Raw genomic sequence first — 14,583 nt, 5'->3', positions numbered from 1 at the left:
GACTAGTTGTGGACACCGTACTGTCTGTTCGTCTGTGTGGCAGAGCTGGTGATGTCTGGTGGTGATGCTGACACAGATGACAGTGCAGTCCTACCTCCACAGCTAGAGAGCTGCTCGCCTGTTGATCTGAACCCTTTCATGGACACCCGGTTTCCTTTACAGTGGGTGGGGATTTTGTTCTTGTCCTTAAACTGAAGGAGAGGATGCTGGCAGGAGGAGGTCCTCATGGCTGTCTCATGCTTTTCAGAAAATGCTCTGAAGGCGAACTGGACAGCGCCTGCCAGAACTGAATCTGTTTGGAAAAAATCTTCCTTCACCCAAAGGCCTGTTTGTTGTCAAGAGGGAACCTCTACAACAGCCAAACTCTGCAAGTGATGGGCTCTGAGAACAGTGCTTTGAAGAGCTACGTACTAGAAGAGCCACCGTTCACACTGCCAACTGGACACACAATTTATCCAGCCGTGCTACAAGATGGCAAACTTGCTTCGGTCTTTGTGTACAAGCGAGAGAATGAAGATAAGGTTAATAAAGCTGCCAAGGTACTGTGGAGAGTGCGCCTGGGACAGACTTGTCGGAGCTGTCCCTCCTTTTTCTTGGAGGGGTGGGAATGAGTTAATGAGGGTCAAACCTTTGGGGGGACTAAGGGCAGGAGAAAAGGTCAAAGTTGACCGTGGCTGCAAACAGCTGCTGTGGGGGGGGAACAAGGGGGTTGGCAGCTGCAAAGCTCATTGTGCGCCACACAATGCGAGTGGTGGTGGGAAACGGTGTTCGGATAGCAATACCTGCATTCATTTGCAGGGCACTGGTCTCGTCCTGCAGATCTAAGTTAGAGAGTCTTTCTTAGGTGGACCCTACCCAAAATACTGTGTTTATTCTGCGTAAGATTTTATCTGGATGTATTATAAAGGGTTCTGCAATGAGTGAGTGAGTGTGCTGAGTGCATGGTGAGGAGCAAGGATGGGCTATCTAAATGCAAGCAGAATATATGGCTGAAAGAACAAGGCTAAGCTCTGCAGCCAAAAGAGATGCCTTGGATGAGATTTGACAGATGTCTTTGTTTCTGGAAGCACCTGAAAACCTTGCGCCACCCTTGCCTTCTGCGCTTCCTCTCTTGTACTGTGGAAGCAAATGGGATCCACCTGGTTACAGAACGTGTGAAGCCTTTGGAGATGGTTCTGGAGACACTCTCATCTGCAGAAATCTGTGCAGGAATCTACGATGTGTTGCTGGCGCTCATCTTCCTCCACGACAGGGTAGGTACCACTGGCAGCAGTTGTCAGGCTTTGGTGGGAGCCAGATGAAACATGACAGGAGAGCCTTGTACCTGGGCTTGCCTGGACGATTGTCTCATTACCGGTTCTTCACAAAAAGACAGACCCATACCCCACAGTTCTTTTAGGCTGAAACCGCTAAGATCATTGGCTGCTTTGTTAGGAGGAAGAGTAATTGAAAATGCTGTGGGTTTTGGAAGTAAGGGAGCAGTTCTCAATTCATGGATTGACATCTGCTTGCAGTGCTTCTTACTTTAGGGAAATGGGATTGCTCGGCCTCGGCATTTATTTACAGCTGTTGCCACGTGTCAGAGATCGGTGTCACCACTCCTCTGTTTTGGCACTGTGCGCTTGTCCAGGATTGCAGTTAAATCCCAGCTCAGACTGTAGTTTTTGGGCTTTGTGTTCATAGTTGGAGGTCTTCTGGATTTACAATTGCGTTGTGACAATTACAGCTTTGTCTGCTCTAAAACCCCATCCCTTCTGCCTGATACCGGCTAGTCACCTACAAAATCCCGAAGGACCTTTAGAATTGTGTGCTTTTTGGCAGCTTTTCCTCAGCTCCTTGCAGCACTTAATTAGTACTGATTAAGTTTTTACATCTTCATCTATCCCCAACTCTGTTATCTTTTTTTTTTTTTTTTTTTTAATGTTTTAGGGAAACCTAACACATAACAACGTCTGTTTAACATCCGTGTTTGTAAGTGAGGATGGGCACTGGAAGCTGGGAGGAATGGAAACAGTCTGTAACTTCAATGAAGCCACCCCAGAGGTAAGAGCCAAGCAAAGCACACCCTCTGATGCCTGGGAGAGGGCTCCTGGCCTGCTGAAGCTGGCCAGCTATGGATGTGAAGGCCCAAGTCCTTCCAGTTACTTGAATGTACACAAACAGAAACTAATTCCCCATTATCCAAAAAGCATCTGCTTTTCTAAAGGGTACTGCTGGCTGGAGGGTAGGTTAAGACTGGTGAGAGTGAGAAATATTTGTTCCTCTGGACTGATTTAAAAACAAACTGTGAAGCAGGAAGATCCAGGTTGAAATGAATCAATAAGAAAAATAATTAAATGACTCCTTAACTTTTGCTGCTGGCATCTTCATTGCTTGTTACTGGTGTTAGCAGAAAAATTCCTGGTTTGATTTCTGCTGCATGCTGTGCAGAGTCATTGCTGCAGCCTGGCACTGTGTCATAAATGCATATTGTCTTTTCTCCCAGACGATCCACAAATCCTTCACGAACTGTATTGAGTGTCCCTGGCGCGTATCACCTTTCAGAAGGGATCAGGCAGACACGCAACTGGTGTCCATGCTGGTACACAACAATGCAAAGAGCACAGCAGTAAAACCTGACTGCTAAAGCTCATGAAATCCTTTTCCTGTCCAGATGGATCATGTGGGACGATAGGACTGAGTATTAAAGGGATGAGTTGGCTGTGATGCCCTGAAGTTGCTTTCTGTCAAGCAAGCCTGAAGCTTGGTGCTTCACACCTGGTCCATTTGTGCTTCCCCTCTGGGCAGAGCAAAGCTCAGCCCTGGCCCGTGGGGAGAGCCTGCTCCTGCTCCTTGGCACAGGTAAGCAATCGAGGCAGCTCATGTCTCCCTTCTTCTCCTTCCAGTTCCTCTGTCATGTGAAGTCAGTACGAGACCAGTCGTGCATCCCTTGCGAGGAGATGGTGAGTAACATCACTTGCTGGAGGAGCTTCTTGCTGGCAACAAATAAAAGTGCAATGTTTGGGAAATAGTTTTCATTCACATATTTTATTTCCTTATGCCTGAATGGGAGAAAGTGGCTGTTGGATAGTACCTGAGGTTTACTCTCTTTTTATTTATTTCCCCCCCCCCCCCCCCGCTTCCCTCCCATCCCTGGTTTGGATACAGTGTTGGGCATAGGGAAGTGAAATTCTGAATGAGGAGTGGTGGGACAGAAGGTTGTCATAATATTTTTGCAACCACTTTGTGTTGCGGCTTTAATGCTTCTAAATCACCAAAGCTTTCAAAAATTACAGAGTAGTTGCTGAGATTGCCCAGATCACTGTGGTCACACGGTTGTGTAATTCTCACATACAACAGCCTTTTTTTTTTTTTTTTTTCCTCTCGTTAGTCACCTCCTATCTATTAAGAATCCTATGAGTTGCTTACCTTAAAGGAGCACTCACTTTCTCTCTAATTAACGCCTGTTTCCATATAAATGCTGAAAGTTGTTGACTTGCAATTGCTGCATGCATTCATGGGGGAATTGTTTTATCGTAGTTGCCCCTGTGGGTTATTAATTCCCCGGTGGAGGTTTTTTTAGCATAATATTCTAGTTGTAGACTACTCAGTGGAGCTTTGGTGCTATGAAAAGAATTGTAGAGTGTATGTGGGGGGTGGGGGTGGCAATAGAGATTCATGGAAACTACCAAGTATTTCATAAACTCCTGCTTTGCTGATCTTTTTGGGTTTTTTGGCTTTTTTCAGTCTGCAGATTTCAAAATTCTGCCCAACAGCTATGGGCACGCAAGGGATGCCTACGCGTTTGGAACAATGGTTGAAAATCTCCTGACAGTCCTAAACGATCAGGGTGAGGAATGACACGTGTTTATTTTGCTCTTGACCAGCCTCTGTAGCTTATTCCTTGCCTGTGTCAACTGAGCCATTTGCCTTCCGTTGTCGCTGGCAGATGTGCTGCAGGTTCAGTGGTCATCGTTGTTCTTCGTGTTTGCTAGGTTAAAATACAGTCGTCAGCTTCTCCTGTATGAATATGGTCAGATGTGGCTGGAGGTCACCAGCCTGCGTAACACGAGCACTCCCACGACTGCTCTGCAGCAGTCAGAGGTTCGCTTGGTCCTGCCCCACCAGCCGCTTCAAGGGTTATGGATGCGGGCGTGTGGATGCTGTGTACCACAACTGAGCAGGGGCTGCTGCCTTCTAGCAGAGAGGGAGCAGGAAGCTTCTTGGAGTACAGTAGCACTCCTTGGTGCTCCAGTAGGCAAGAAGCCTAAGGAGAGAAATGGAAATGCTATTTTCCCTTCCTTTAGGGACAGATACGAGCAATTTTGCTATCAAACAGAGCTTCCAAAAATAAGTTTTTTGGGAGGGTGGAGGACTCCTGAACGTAGCTTGTTCAGTGTTAAGAGAGAAATCTAACTGCAGGTGCTCTGGATTTCAGTTTCAGCAGATATTCTCTCCAGCTTTCAGCAAACCTTGCACTGTACACTGCTGAATCCAGATCCAAAGTGTCGTCCACCACTGTCCAGCTTATTGTGTCACGAGTTCTTCAGGTAAGGAAACAGAATATCCTGCCCCTCTTGGTATGTCTTAATACTGCTTATCTCTGTGTTGCAAATGCGTTAATTCTGTGAAGGCATGTTACTTATTGGAAGTGCAGACTTAATCCTTACCTCTTACAGGGATCTCTGACAAAGGGAGTCCTTAAATTGAAAGCATTTTCAGCCTTCCAGATGAGGTGCCAAGTTAGCAGTGATGACAGAAGTGTGTCCCTTAGTGACATGCAGTCAGTTGGATCTCCCCAGGCTCATGGGAGGTGGTGCAAAATGCTCTAGAAAATAAAATCATTAGCAATACCGCTGGAGCGAAGAAGGCTCCGAGATAGTCCACACAGAGCTGTGTCTGCTGTCACCTGAGTGCTTCTCTGGGTGGTGGCATTAGTGTAGACACTTCCTTCTGCTCATTGCCCCAGGAAGGTGGTCAGGGGTGGTTGATGGTGCGTTGCCCAGGTCTGCCTGCGAATTGCTGACTTCAAAGTGCAGCACTGCGCAGGCGCAGCTGTCGGGTAACTGGTCACACCTCCATGCTGTCGTTCTTGGTCCCCCAGCATTTGACTTGTATCCCTCTGTCTAGTTATCTCTGCTAAATGAAGGATGGGGATTTGCAGTCTCTTGGTTGTGGGTGGTTTAAGCATCAGTAAGAATCACACTTGACAGCCTACGTTTTTGTGCTTAGGAATGATTTTCTGGAAGTTGTGAATTTTCTGAAGACCTTAACACTAAAGTCTGAGGAGGAAAAAACTGAGTTTTTCAAGTAAGTGAAGGACCTATAATCTGGAAGCTTCTTATTTCAGAAATACTTCTGCCGAATGGGATTGTGGGGGGACCTCGAAGGCTAGTGGCCAGAGAGGTAGTTCCTCAGGTGCCAGATTTTGATTGCTTTGGCAGAACATTGTTTGCTCTGTAATATTTTGGGTACTCCACGCAAAGTAATGATCGCATCAAAGAGGAAATTCTTCACTCCCTCCTTTTCCAGCTTCTTGTTGTGAATGGTTTGGTGTTTGGGAGGAGTGGTATCTGCTGGGCTCTGCATCGTTCTGATACTTGCCAGGCTCCCGAGTGAGGCTGGGCACAGCTGCACGGACAGCAGTGTTTTCACCTGCTACAGACCAATTGCTGTCACTGGAGAATCAGTCAGAGACCGGAATGTAGTGACATGTGTCATTTCAGGGGTGCTTTTCTGAATCCTGTCTGCTTGCTAGCAGCTGGGTTGAACTCCTGCAGAGCCAAGAACAGAAGCTTTCCCAGGAGTACAGGGATATGAAAAGGAAAGAATTTTTCCATTGTCCATATTCTAATTGAGTTAATGCACTTTGTGGGGCATAATGCTGATGTTATTAGCAGAAGTTAAATTATTCAGGTTCTCTTTCACCCACTTTAGCAGCACTGGCCCATCTCCCACTGCACCATGGGTAATCGTTTGAAAAGCCCATTCCTGTGTTGTAGGGTTGCGGTAGAGGAGGGAGTGTGGCCTAACAGCTTGGCTGCTCAAGCTCTGGTGAACAGTCCCTCACTGGAGCTGTCCCAGGGTCCTGCTGCTTTACACACAGGCTATCTGCTTGCCCAGTTTCAAAATAGCCTAAAATATCAGAGAACTTCTTGTAATGTGCTAGGACAAAAGAATCTTTCCCTCGCCTCATTCTTAGAAGTAGCTTTATTTTAGATGTGACTTTGCAAAAAGTGACATCTAGCACTAGGCACCTCTTAAGGGTGAAAATTTCTTCCATTTAGGCAGATCTTGTACATTGCTGAGACAGTTTTCACTAAGACGTATTGGGTGAATTAATCTTGTGGTGCCAGCCCTGGGTAAAGCTATTGTCTGTAATGGATGTCTCAGCTGCAGTAGTGCAGCATCTGCAGGAAATTCTATTGTCATGGTCCCCAAGACGTTTTCTCTAAGGGAAGCTTCCATGTAGTCATGGCATTATCTGGGCCTGAAAAAGGGAGAAGCTGAATTTTTCTTTCTTTTTCCATATAAAGGAGCCTGGGTGTTCTTACAGAGCTATTTTCCTGCCTGTTTCATACTTCTGCGGTCACTGTCAGTTGTAACACTGGTTTAATTTCACTAGTTTGAGACCAAGTAGAGCAAAGAAGAGGAGAAAGGGGATCTTAGCAGGAACATTCAGAATGGCTCCCACCATCTGTGTAACAGCAGTGTTTACTGAGGGAGGGAACGAATACTTTGTTTAAAGATACAGCAGTGTTGCTCCTTTATCAGGCAGAGGGGCTTTCACAGGATTTGCACTATTGCTCTTAACTGTCCTCCAAACCTAGAGAAAAGCGGTAATTGTTACTGATATTTTAAAGATGAAAATCCTACAAAGAAGAGCAGTTGCACAAAATAAAACTCTTTGTGACTTAAACCCATCCCATGCTCTGTTGGCCACCTCTAAAATGTATTAGATGAAAGTGGTTTCAAAATAGGATTCCCGTTTTGCAAGGGAAACTTCCCTTCGGTGGTGGGTAGAACAGCCTTTTCTCAAGCAGTAGGAAAATTCTTGCAATGCACCAGGTTGTGGGGCGAGAGGCCAACTCTCTGCTGCAGTTTTAATGCTGTAGCACTTCATGGGAGACACCAGCTCTGAGGCAGTTTGATGCTGCAGCAGTGGGCAGCTTCTCAGAGGGGGAGGCCTTCATGAGCCAGCTGCAGGTGCAGCGGTGCTTTTGGATGTGCTCATGACAGCCTGTGATCTGGGTGTGGGGTTTTACAGGATGCGTCTCTGGCTCCTGCTTTGTGTTATTGTTGCCTGAAAGCCTCGGGCAGGAGCAGAGTCGTTTTGTTCTAGGTTAGTGTGCACGCAGAGTGAGAGGCTGTGATGGGACTTTGTCTCTAGGAGATGAGTTGGACCCCAAAGAAGGGGAAAGCAGTATTAAGGGAAACAGTCGTAAATGCATGGACGGCTGCCTTGACGCTAATTGCTCTCTCCTGGAACGCAGATTCCTGCTGGACAGGGTGGCCGGCTTGTCAGAGGAGCTGATAGCGTCACGGCTGGTGCCTCTTCTACTCAATCAGCTCGTGTTTGCAGAACCTGTAGCTGTCAAGAGTTTTCTTCCTCATCTGCTGGGTCCAAAGAAAGGTGACCTTTAAATACTTTCTCTCTTCAGAATTATTACTGATGAGTTTGGAATGAATTCAGAGTGGTCGTTCCATTGAATCAAGGGAACAGTGGCGTTCATTTAACCAGAACAAATACTGTAACGTACAGAACTGGAAAGGACAGTTATGTGTGCTTCCCCATTTGCAGTACTTTCCCACTGCTCTGCTGATGCTGGGAAGAGAATTAGGAATTGCATGGGCTCTTTCCCAGGTTTATGTGTCACCCCACCCACCTGCCTCAGGCTTTCTCAGTGGCTCACTGCACATCCCTCTTCTCACCTTTCCCCTACCCTCTCTGCCCTTTTTCTTCTGCCACTGCACTCATTCTCCTGTAAGGGTGCTCAGTCTCTTCTCCTTCCCTCTATAAGGGGTGTGCAGCATGTCTTGCTGGATCCCCAGCTATCTCTGTCCCCACTGTTTGCCTCCCCTCTCCTAAAGCTTTTCCTAAATAGCTACTGATGTTTCGGCCAAGCAATACCTGTCTTGTGACTGTCTGACCTTCAGTGTTGAGAGCCATTGCTGTCGAGCAATGGACACTGGCGCTGCTGCCTCTCCTCCCTCCCATCTCTGACATCCTGAGCAAGCTGTGTTGGCAGCTGACAAAGAACCAGACCTGGCAGTGGGGTGACACTGTAGATTTCGGCTGTGATGGTTTCTCAGTGAGTAGCTTTTGGGTGAGCTGCCTCTCATTGAAACAGCCTTTTCCCATCTTCACCTCTCTTCCCTAGAGCAAATTGGAGAAAGCCAGACCAGCTGCCTCCTGTCACCAGCCTTGTTCCAGACGCACGTCATTCCTGTGCTGCTGAAGCTATTTGAGGTTCACGAGGAGCACGTTCGAATGGTGTTGCTGTCTCACATTCATGCCTACGCAGAACTGTTCTCTCGGGAGGAGTTGAAAAACATCATATTGCCACAGGTTAAGGACAGCAAAACAATACGCGGTATATCCTCGAATATGGGATTTCTACTGCTCGGGCTGGTTCTTAGCTTAAAGTTAGGATCTCATAGTACTCAGACAGTTTGCAACCTCCTTTCTATGCAAACCCTAGCCCTTACACCCCATCCAGATCTGGTGTGCCATTTTTGTTAAGCCCCATTCCCTCTGGCACACACACCACTTGTGCTGGTACCTGTTGCCCTGGACTGGCAGCCTCACAACAAACAACTCTGTTCCTGTTTCACGCCACAGCTGTCAAGAGTGGAGGAGTGATCGGTCTAAGCTCAGGGTGCCTTGGCGTTGCGCTCCAGCGCTCAGCAGGCACTAGGGCCAGCCACCCTCTTTAGCTTGTAACACAAAGCGGAAGGCTGATTTTATGCTACAGAATAACATTTGGTGTCTACTGACAGCTGTGGGAGACCACAGAAATGAAATATGCAAATAAAACATTTAAAGGGGAAAGAAATGAAAAAGCAGAATTTTCTGTTCTTGGTAATGTTATCATGTTCTTGGTGTAGGTATTGCTGGGCCTTCGAGATACCAGTGACTCTATCGTTGCAATAACGCTGCACAGCTTAGCGGTTCTTGTCTCCCTGCTTGGACCTGAAGTAGTTGTAGGTGGAGAAAGAACGAAGATTTTCAAAAGCTCTGCACCAAGTTTCATGAAAACTGCTGATTTCTCCCCAGAAGGTAAATGATACGGTCAGAGTGCTTTCGGGATTCTTGCCCATTCTGTCCAAGCAACATAGGCAAAGTTTCTTGGATGATTAATCTTTTGCTGTTGGCAGGTTAATTGAAAAAAAGCTAATTTGTAGTTAAACTTTAATTCTAAATTAGGTGCTGACTGTTTGCAGATACAGAATTCATACCATAAGAAGAGTTATATAAAAGTATTTTAAGTGTAGGAAATATATGGGGGAAAATTTTAAATATCTTCTTCATTTTAAGAATCTCTGTAAGCAAAGGAGATTAAGTGTGTCTGTTTGGAGGAAAAACTATACTACCCTTCTAAAAGGCTTTAGGTACTTATCCATATAGTTGTTTAATATTCCCTCTGTTCTTCATGTTTTTAAAAATAGTAAATCTCATCCTCTTCCCCCAATTTCTATTCATAGATTGGAAAAGGAATACGAACTTCCCTATTTTCTCAGCTCTCAGGAGGCTTTTCAGCTAATCCAAATGAAGACAGTAGTCCCTGCACCTGCTAGATAACTTGGAACCGAGTGTACTAAGGGAAAGCTTTTCTGGATATTCAAACTAAGAATGCTTATAACTGGAGGGAAGAATTGGCATTTGTTCTACTTTAGACATATAGATACCAAATGAAATGCATGATAAGAGATCAATTTAAGTATAAATGTTTTCTTCCTGATTATGTGTGTACTGACAGTTACCACCCTTTTATTAAAAATCTGTGGATGGTTCATTGCATTATTTTGCTTTACATTATTTTAGTAGGCTATAGTAAATAAACCCATTTGGATTGCATGCTAAAACCAGGTTTATTTTTCAGAATATATTTAAAATTAGACCTGGTTTAACTATTGACAAACAACAAAAAACCACACCTTTGTCCTCAACAGCAAGTGATAACCTGCAAAAAACAGTACTAGAGGCTGAACAAGTGAGGCTTAATAAGCTGTTTGCTTAAGCCCCTAAAAGGATGTACCTGTTATCAGGGGCACTTTGGGGAGGGGGTGGGTTCCGTGTGTTAATTGCAGTCCTTTCCAGCGCCACAGGCCACGGGTCTCTGGCTCTGGTTGTGCTGGTAAGGCCTAACCTAGGCAGGCACAGCGGCTGGGAACACGGGCGAGCCACGTGGAAGCAGATGCGGCGCTGGCCCGAGCCATGCTGTTCTGGGGTGGTGGCAACAGGGCCTCACACAGCCGAGGCCAGTGAATCACCACCACCACCACTGATGATGCGCTGCAACTCCCAAAAATGAACTGGAACTAGGTGCTTGCCAACCCCACCTCACCTCAGGTGTGGTCCGAGGGAGGCTGTCACACAGCCTTCAGGGTAGAGCCTCTTGTTCCTGTAAGCTGCTTTGCTCATGCCCAAGCATTAAAAAAAGGGTTTGTGTAGTTGCATGAGCTTGCTTATGCTTTGAATTGTTGTGACTATCAGTGCTGTGCTTTTGTAGGAGAGGCAGGTAACAGGGGATTTGTGATGCCAAGCAGCGCAGAAGCTAGGATTTTGGATCTAGCCAGGTGGCTGACAGTATTTTTTTAAAGCATCTGTTCTGATCATAATCAGTTTGTTCATTGTGTATTTCTTGAAAGGACATAGCAAAAACTGGCCATTTACTGTTGCCCAAACTTTGTATTGGCAAGAGCTGCAGATGGCAGGAACAGAGGAGTATTGTGTTATATACAGCTCAAGAGGTGCAGCTGCTGCGTTGCTGTGCCAATCCTCATTCAGTATCGCTTGTCAGTGTTGTAAGAAAGAACATTCCAATGCTGCGGGCGGTTTCAACTAAGACTGACAACGCACCTTGTGGATCCGGTGTCCTTTCTTTTCTTTTATCCCTGCAGACTCCCCCAGTCATGTTGTAAGCAATCAGAGAAATCAAACCTCTCGGCCTTTGAAGAACAATTCTAGTGTGTTGCCCATCGCTGGAAATGTAGCTGTCAAGAAGCTTTCTGTGCGACAAGACAATCCACTGGCTTTAAAGACAGGTAAAACTTTGCCCTAGCTCTTCCTTTTTAGAAATCAAGTGTCCTACAAGTGAAACGTTGCTGGAAAAGATGTTAATTTTCCCCATGTGCTGATCTGAAAGGGATAGTGAACAAAAGAAGGTAACAGTGAAGGAAGGAGAGTGTGACCCTTGACTTCCTAGGGAATAGTTATTTGGGAATCTGATATACGCAGACCGCTGGCTGGCCGGCCAGCCTTGAATTTCTGTTTCCTTACAGCAGGTTCTCTGCTGTGCTTTTTCACCCCTCCCACAGCTTGGCAGATACACTAGATTTATAGGTCAGGTCATTCTCTGACTTCAGAAGTTGACTTAGTTTACTTTCATGGCCTTTTTTCAGTCACCTATTGCTCATCAGCCCCAGGGCTTTGAGATCAACATCCCTCCTTTGCAGGCAGGATGTGCTTTCTAATATGAGAGGAACTTAGCATCTTTCCAGTCAGCATTACCAGCTTATTTCCATGCCAGGTGCTACCTGCAATGTCAAGGAGTTTTAGGCACAACTCCGTTCTCCACACTTGCTCTCTTGAAATGAGTATGTAACACCTTGGTCTTCCACAGGTGAGCAAGACACTCAGCCCCCCCTGAATGGAATTCCTGGAAGCATTAATATGCTAGGGAGCAGCAGGAGCTCTTTCACTACCTCTGAAAAGCCTGCAGAGGAGTGGCCAGACTGGAGTGAGCCAGAGGAGACAGACACTGAGAAAACTGTGAACATTCAAATTCAGCCCCAAGAGCCGCGGGGCAGTGTGGGACCTTATTTTGCTGAACATGATGTAGATGAGAAGCCTTGGGATGACTTTGAGCCCAGCAGCCCTAGTCCTGAACTGTCCTCAGGAAACTGCCTCACTGTGACACAAGCCGATGCGGTTGAAACGCTGAGGCCTCTGCCAGGTACCCATCAACTGAGCAAAGAATTCAAAAGCCTCAGACTGAGTCCCCCCACAAAGTCCTGTCCTGGGAGCAGCTGGAGCAATGACAAATGGGACCACCAGGAACAACTGGGCCAAACTGTGCTGCCAAAACCAACCTTTCAGGAAAGGCTGAAGTCGTCATCAGAGTCTGGCCTAGGAGAAGAATTCACGATCAAAGTGAAGAGGAAACCTGTGCAAGACCCTGAGCTGGACTGGTTTGCTGACATGATCCCAGACATTAAACCTTCTTCGGCTATTTTGATTTTACCTGAAGGGAGGACAGAAGCAGTTGTTCCCCGTCACTCTGGTGTAGTATCCAGCAGAGAAGGTGCCTCCCAGAACATGCTGTTTTCATCGAAATTCGCAGCACCTGATGTTATTGAGGTAAGAGGCTATAGGCAGTGGGGTTTAAATGACTGCATATTTGAGAGGACCCTTAAGCAAGTACATAGCACAACACACTGTTGTAGAACCAGCTGGCTTCTTAATCAGATGGTGGATAACATGAGGGAGTATCAGCAGCATACGACTGTACAGTTGAGTCTTTACCTGTGAATACAGGATGCTGAGCTCTGAATGATACATCTTATCAGGCAATTCAGTGAGCTGTTACTGCAGCAGCAAGACAGCTGTGTTAAGAAACAGTGAGGGAACAGGCTTAACTTATATGCTACTAAAGGCACTAAGGAGTTTTAACTTGTGCTGCCGTATCCTGGATGTGAGGACCCTACACTATGTTAGGGAGGGTCTTAATTTGTCTGACAGGTAAAACAAGGCTGGATCCTGTCTGCTGAAACTGGCATGGCCCCAAGCACAAACAGAAGGGGCTTTCAAGCGCAGAGGATGCTCAGGACTCAGTGTTGCTCCTGGCTCTTCTAGGAAAATGTAATAGTATTGTAAATAAAGGACCAGGAAACCAGAACCTCTGTAATTAGGGAGTAAAGCTTTTTGGGTGCTTTGTTTTCATTGAAGAATGGCCAAGACATTTCTCCATTTCAGAGAATGGGAGCGGGGGGGGTGTGTGTTATAAAACTGTCGTCTTAGGTAAGCAGGTAAATCCCTCTAGCCGCATCACAGAGGCTCCAGAGACGGCTTCAGTTTCCTAGGAGGGGAGGTAGCACTCCCAACACTGCCACCTGAACACATAACTCTGTTAGGGAACAGGTGTTGATTTCAAGTTGTTTTGCTAATTCAGTCTCAAGAGAGCTACCACAGGGGTAGCATGGGGAGAGGAGCCTTGGATGTAAACTGAAGTTGTTTACAACATTTGAAAGTGGCACACTTGATTTTTTTTTTTTTTTTTTAAGAAGCACTGTCATGGTATCAACCCCATTTTGGGGGGGGAGGGGAATCACTCACTGTAGTGCCGTCAGTGCTGTGGAGTAGCAGAAGAGCTGTGTCAGTGGATGGGTGAGATGAAACTCTTGTGTTAGAATACAGCAGGACAACAGCAGTTTCCTGGGGGAAAGAAATCATCTAGTTTATAGCATCCTGTTCTTAATGGGAAGTAGTTTTGGTACAAAGAGTTCTTGCTTTAATTTTAGGAAAAAAATACAAGAATCTCCCTGTTACTTTGCTCTTCATCTTTAAGGCGTTTCCTTTTGTAGTTAAAAGTTCTTTAAGACCGCTGCAAATACTGGCACTTCATTTTTGGTCTTATGAGGGGCTTTTGGCATTCTGCCATGGCAAGCTGCACAGGCTACTGCCTGGCTCCTGTGGCTGTGCCAAGTACAGAAGTACAGTACACGTGCCTTAATGTTGATCATTTTACATGATTCTAGGCTGAAGCTGCAGGCTGGGGTGAAGAAGAAGAGTTGAACTGGGAAGATGATACTAACTGGTAATGGGACTGAAAGAGACAAAGGCAATTTATGGTGTGTTGGATTCTGTAAGAGAAGTCACTGCTTCCCCAATACAACAGATAAGTACCTCAGCACTGCTTTTGCCAGAAGGCAGGCACTTGCTGCAGCAGCCAGCAAGATCCCGTGGGGCCTGATCTCTTGCAGTAGATGCTGCTTTCCAGTCTGTGCCAAAAACTGCAGGGGTGAGGCCTGCACTCAAGCAATATGCCCAGCTGTGGTGCATGCCCCTGCTACCGGAAGGAGGAACAGCGTGATGGGTGTGTTGGTGCTGACATGCTACTGGAGGCCAGGAGTGGTATAAGCAATTGTTCCAGAACTCATCCCTGCTCTGAAAAACTGATGACAATAAATGAAAGTCACACTGAGTTCCTTGGTTAATGTGCCTTTTTTTTTTTTCCAGAAAAATGAGCCATTTCTAACTTTCTAGCTAAGAGATGATTTTAAGATGAATGTACAGTTTACTCAACTTATTTATTTCTGTTTATATAGTTCTGTCAGTGGATGGCACAAGAGGTGCTAGGAACTGTGTAGTGAAGAAGCATT

The 14,583-nt window shown here is 46.1% G+C and overlaps 1 protein-coding gene across 2 annotated transcripts; it reads left to right on the top strand.

Moving 5' to 3' along the window:
* The first annotated feature begins 259 nt into the window (after positions 1 to 259).
* Positions 260 to 14,405, top strand: SCYL3 (SCY1 like pseudokinase 3). 2 transcript variants are annotated; one of them, XM_075711112.1, is made up of 13 exons: positions 260 to 539; positions 1,068 to 1,253; positions 1,930 to 2,043; positions 2,886 to 2,942; positions 3,727 to 3,829; positions 4,418 to 4,529; positions 5,212 to 5,289; positions 7,473 to 7,612; positions 8,361 to 8,548; positions 9,088 to 9,259; positions 11,104 to 11,247; positions 11,826 to 12,562; positions 13,960 to 14,405. In XM_075711112.1, exons 1-13 carry the CDS (start codon positions 375 to 377, stop codon positions 14,020 to 14,022), a joined length of 2,259 nt encoding a protein of 752 aa, XP_075567227.1. In that variant the 5' UTR covers positions 260 to 374; the 3' UTR covers positions 14,023 to 14,405. The 2 variants fall into 2 exon arrangements, with proteins under 2 accessions (XP_075567227.1, XP_075567228.1); XM_075711113.1 differs by lacking the exons at positions 260 to 539; positions 1,068 to 1,253 and having other exon boundaries at positions 2,012 to 2,043; positions 2,486 to 2,942.
* The last annotated feature ends 178 nt before the right edge of the window (positions 14,406 to 14,583 follow it).

The sequence above is a fragment of the Pelecanus crispus genome, chromosome 5, assembly GCF_030463565.1.
Source record: "Pelecanus crispus isolate bPelCri1 chromosome 5, bPelCri1.pri, whole genome shotgun sequence".
Lineage (NCBI taxonomy): Eukaryota > Metazoa > Chordata > Aves > Pelecaniformes > Pelecanidae > Pelecanus > Pelecanus crispus.
Note: the sequence above shows the minus strand (reverse complement) of the source record. Positions and strands in the feature narration are given on the sequence as shown.

Bases quoted from the DNA above. Each gene is read 5' to 3' on its own strand.
- SCYL3 (XM_075711112.1), top strand. From the start codon at position 375: ATGGGCTCTGAGAACAGTGCTTTGAAGAGCTACGTACTAGAAGAGCCA. The intron at 540-1,067 runs GTACTGTGGAGA...TGTTTCTGGAAG, and splicing joins AGGTTAATAAAGCTGCCAAG to CACCTGAAAACCTTGCGCCA. The intron at 2,044-2,885 runs GTAAGAGCCAAG...TTCTCCTTCCAG, and splicing joins TCAATGAAGCCACCCCAGAG to TTCCTCTGTCATGTGAAGTC.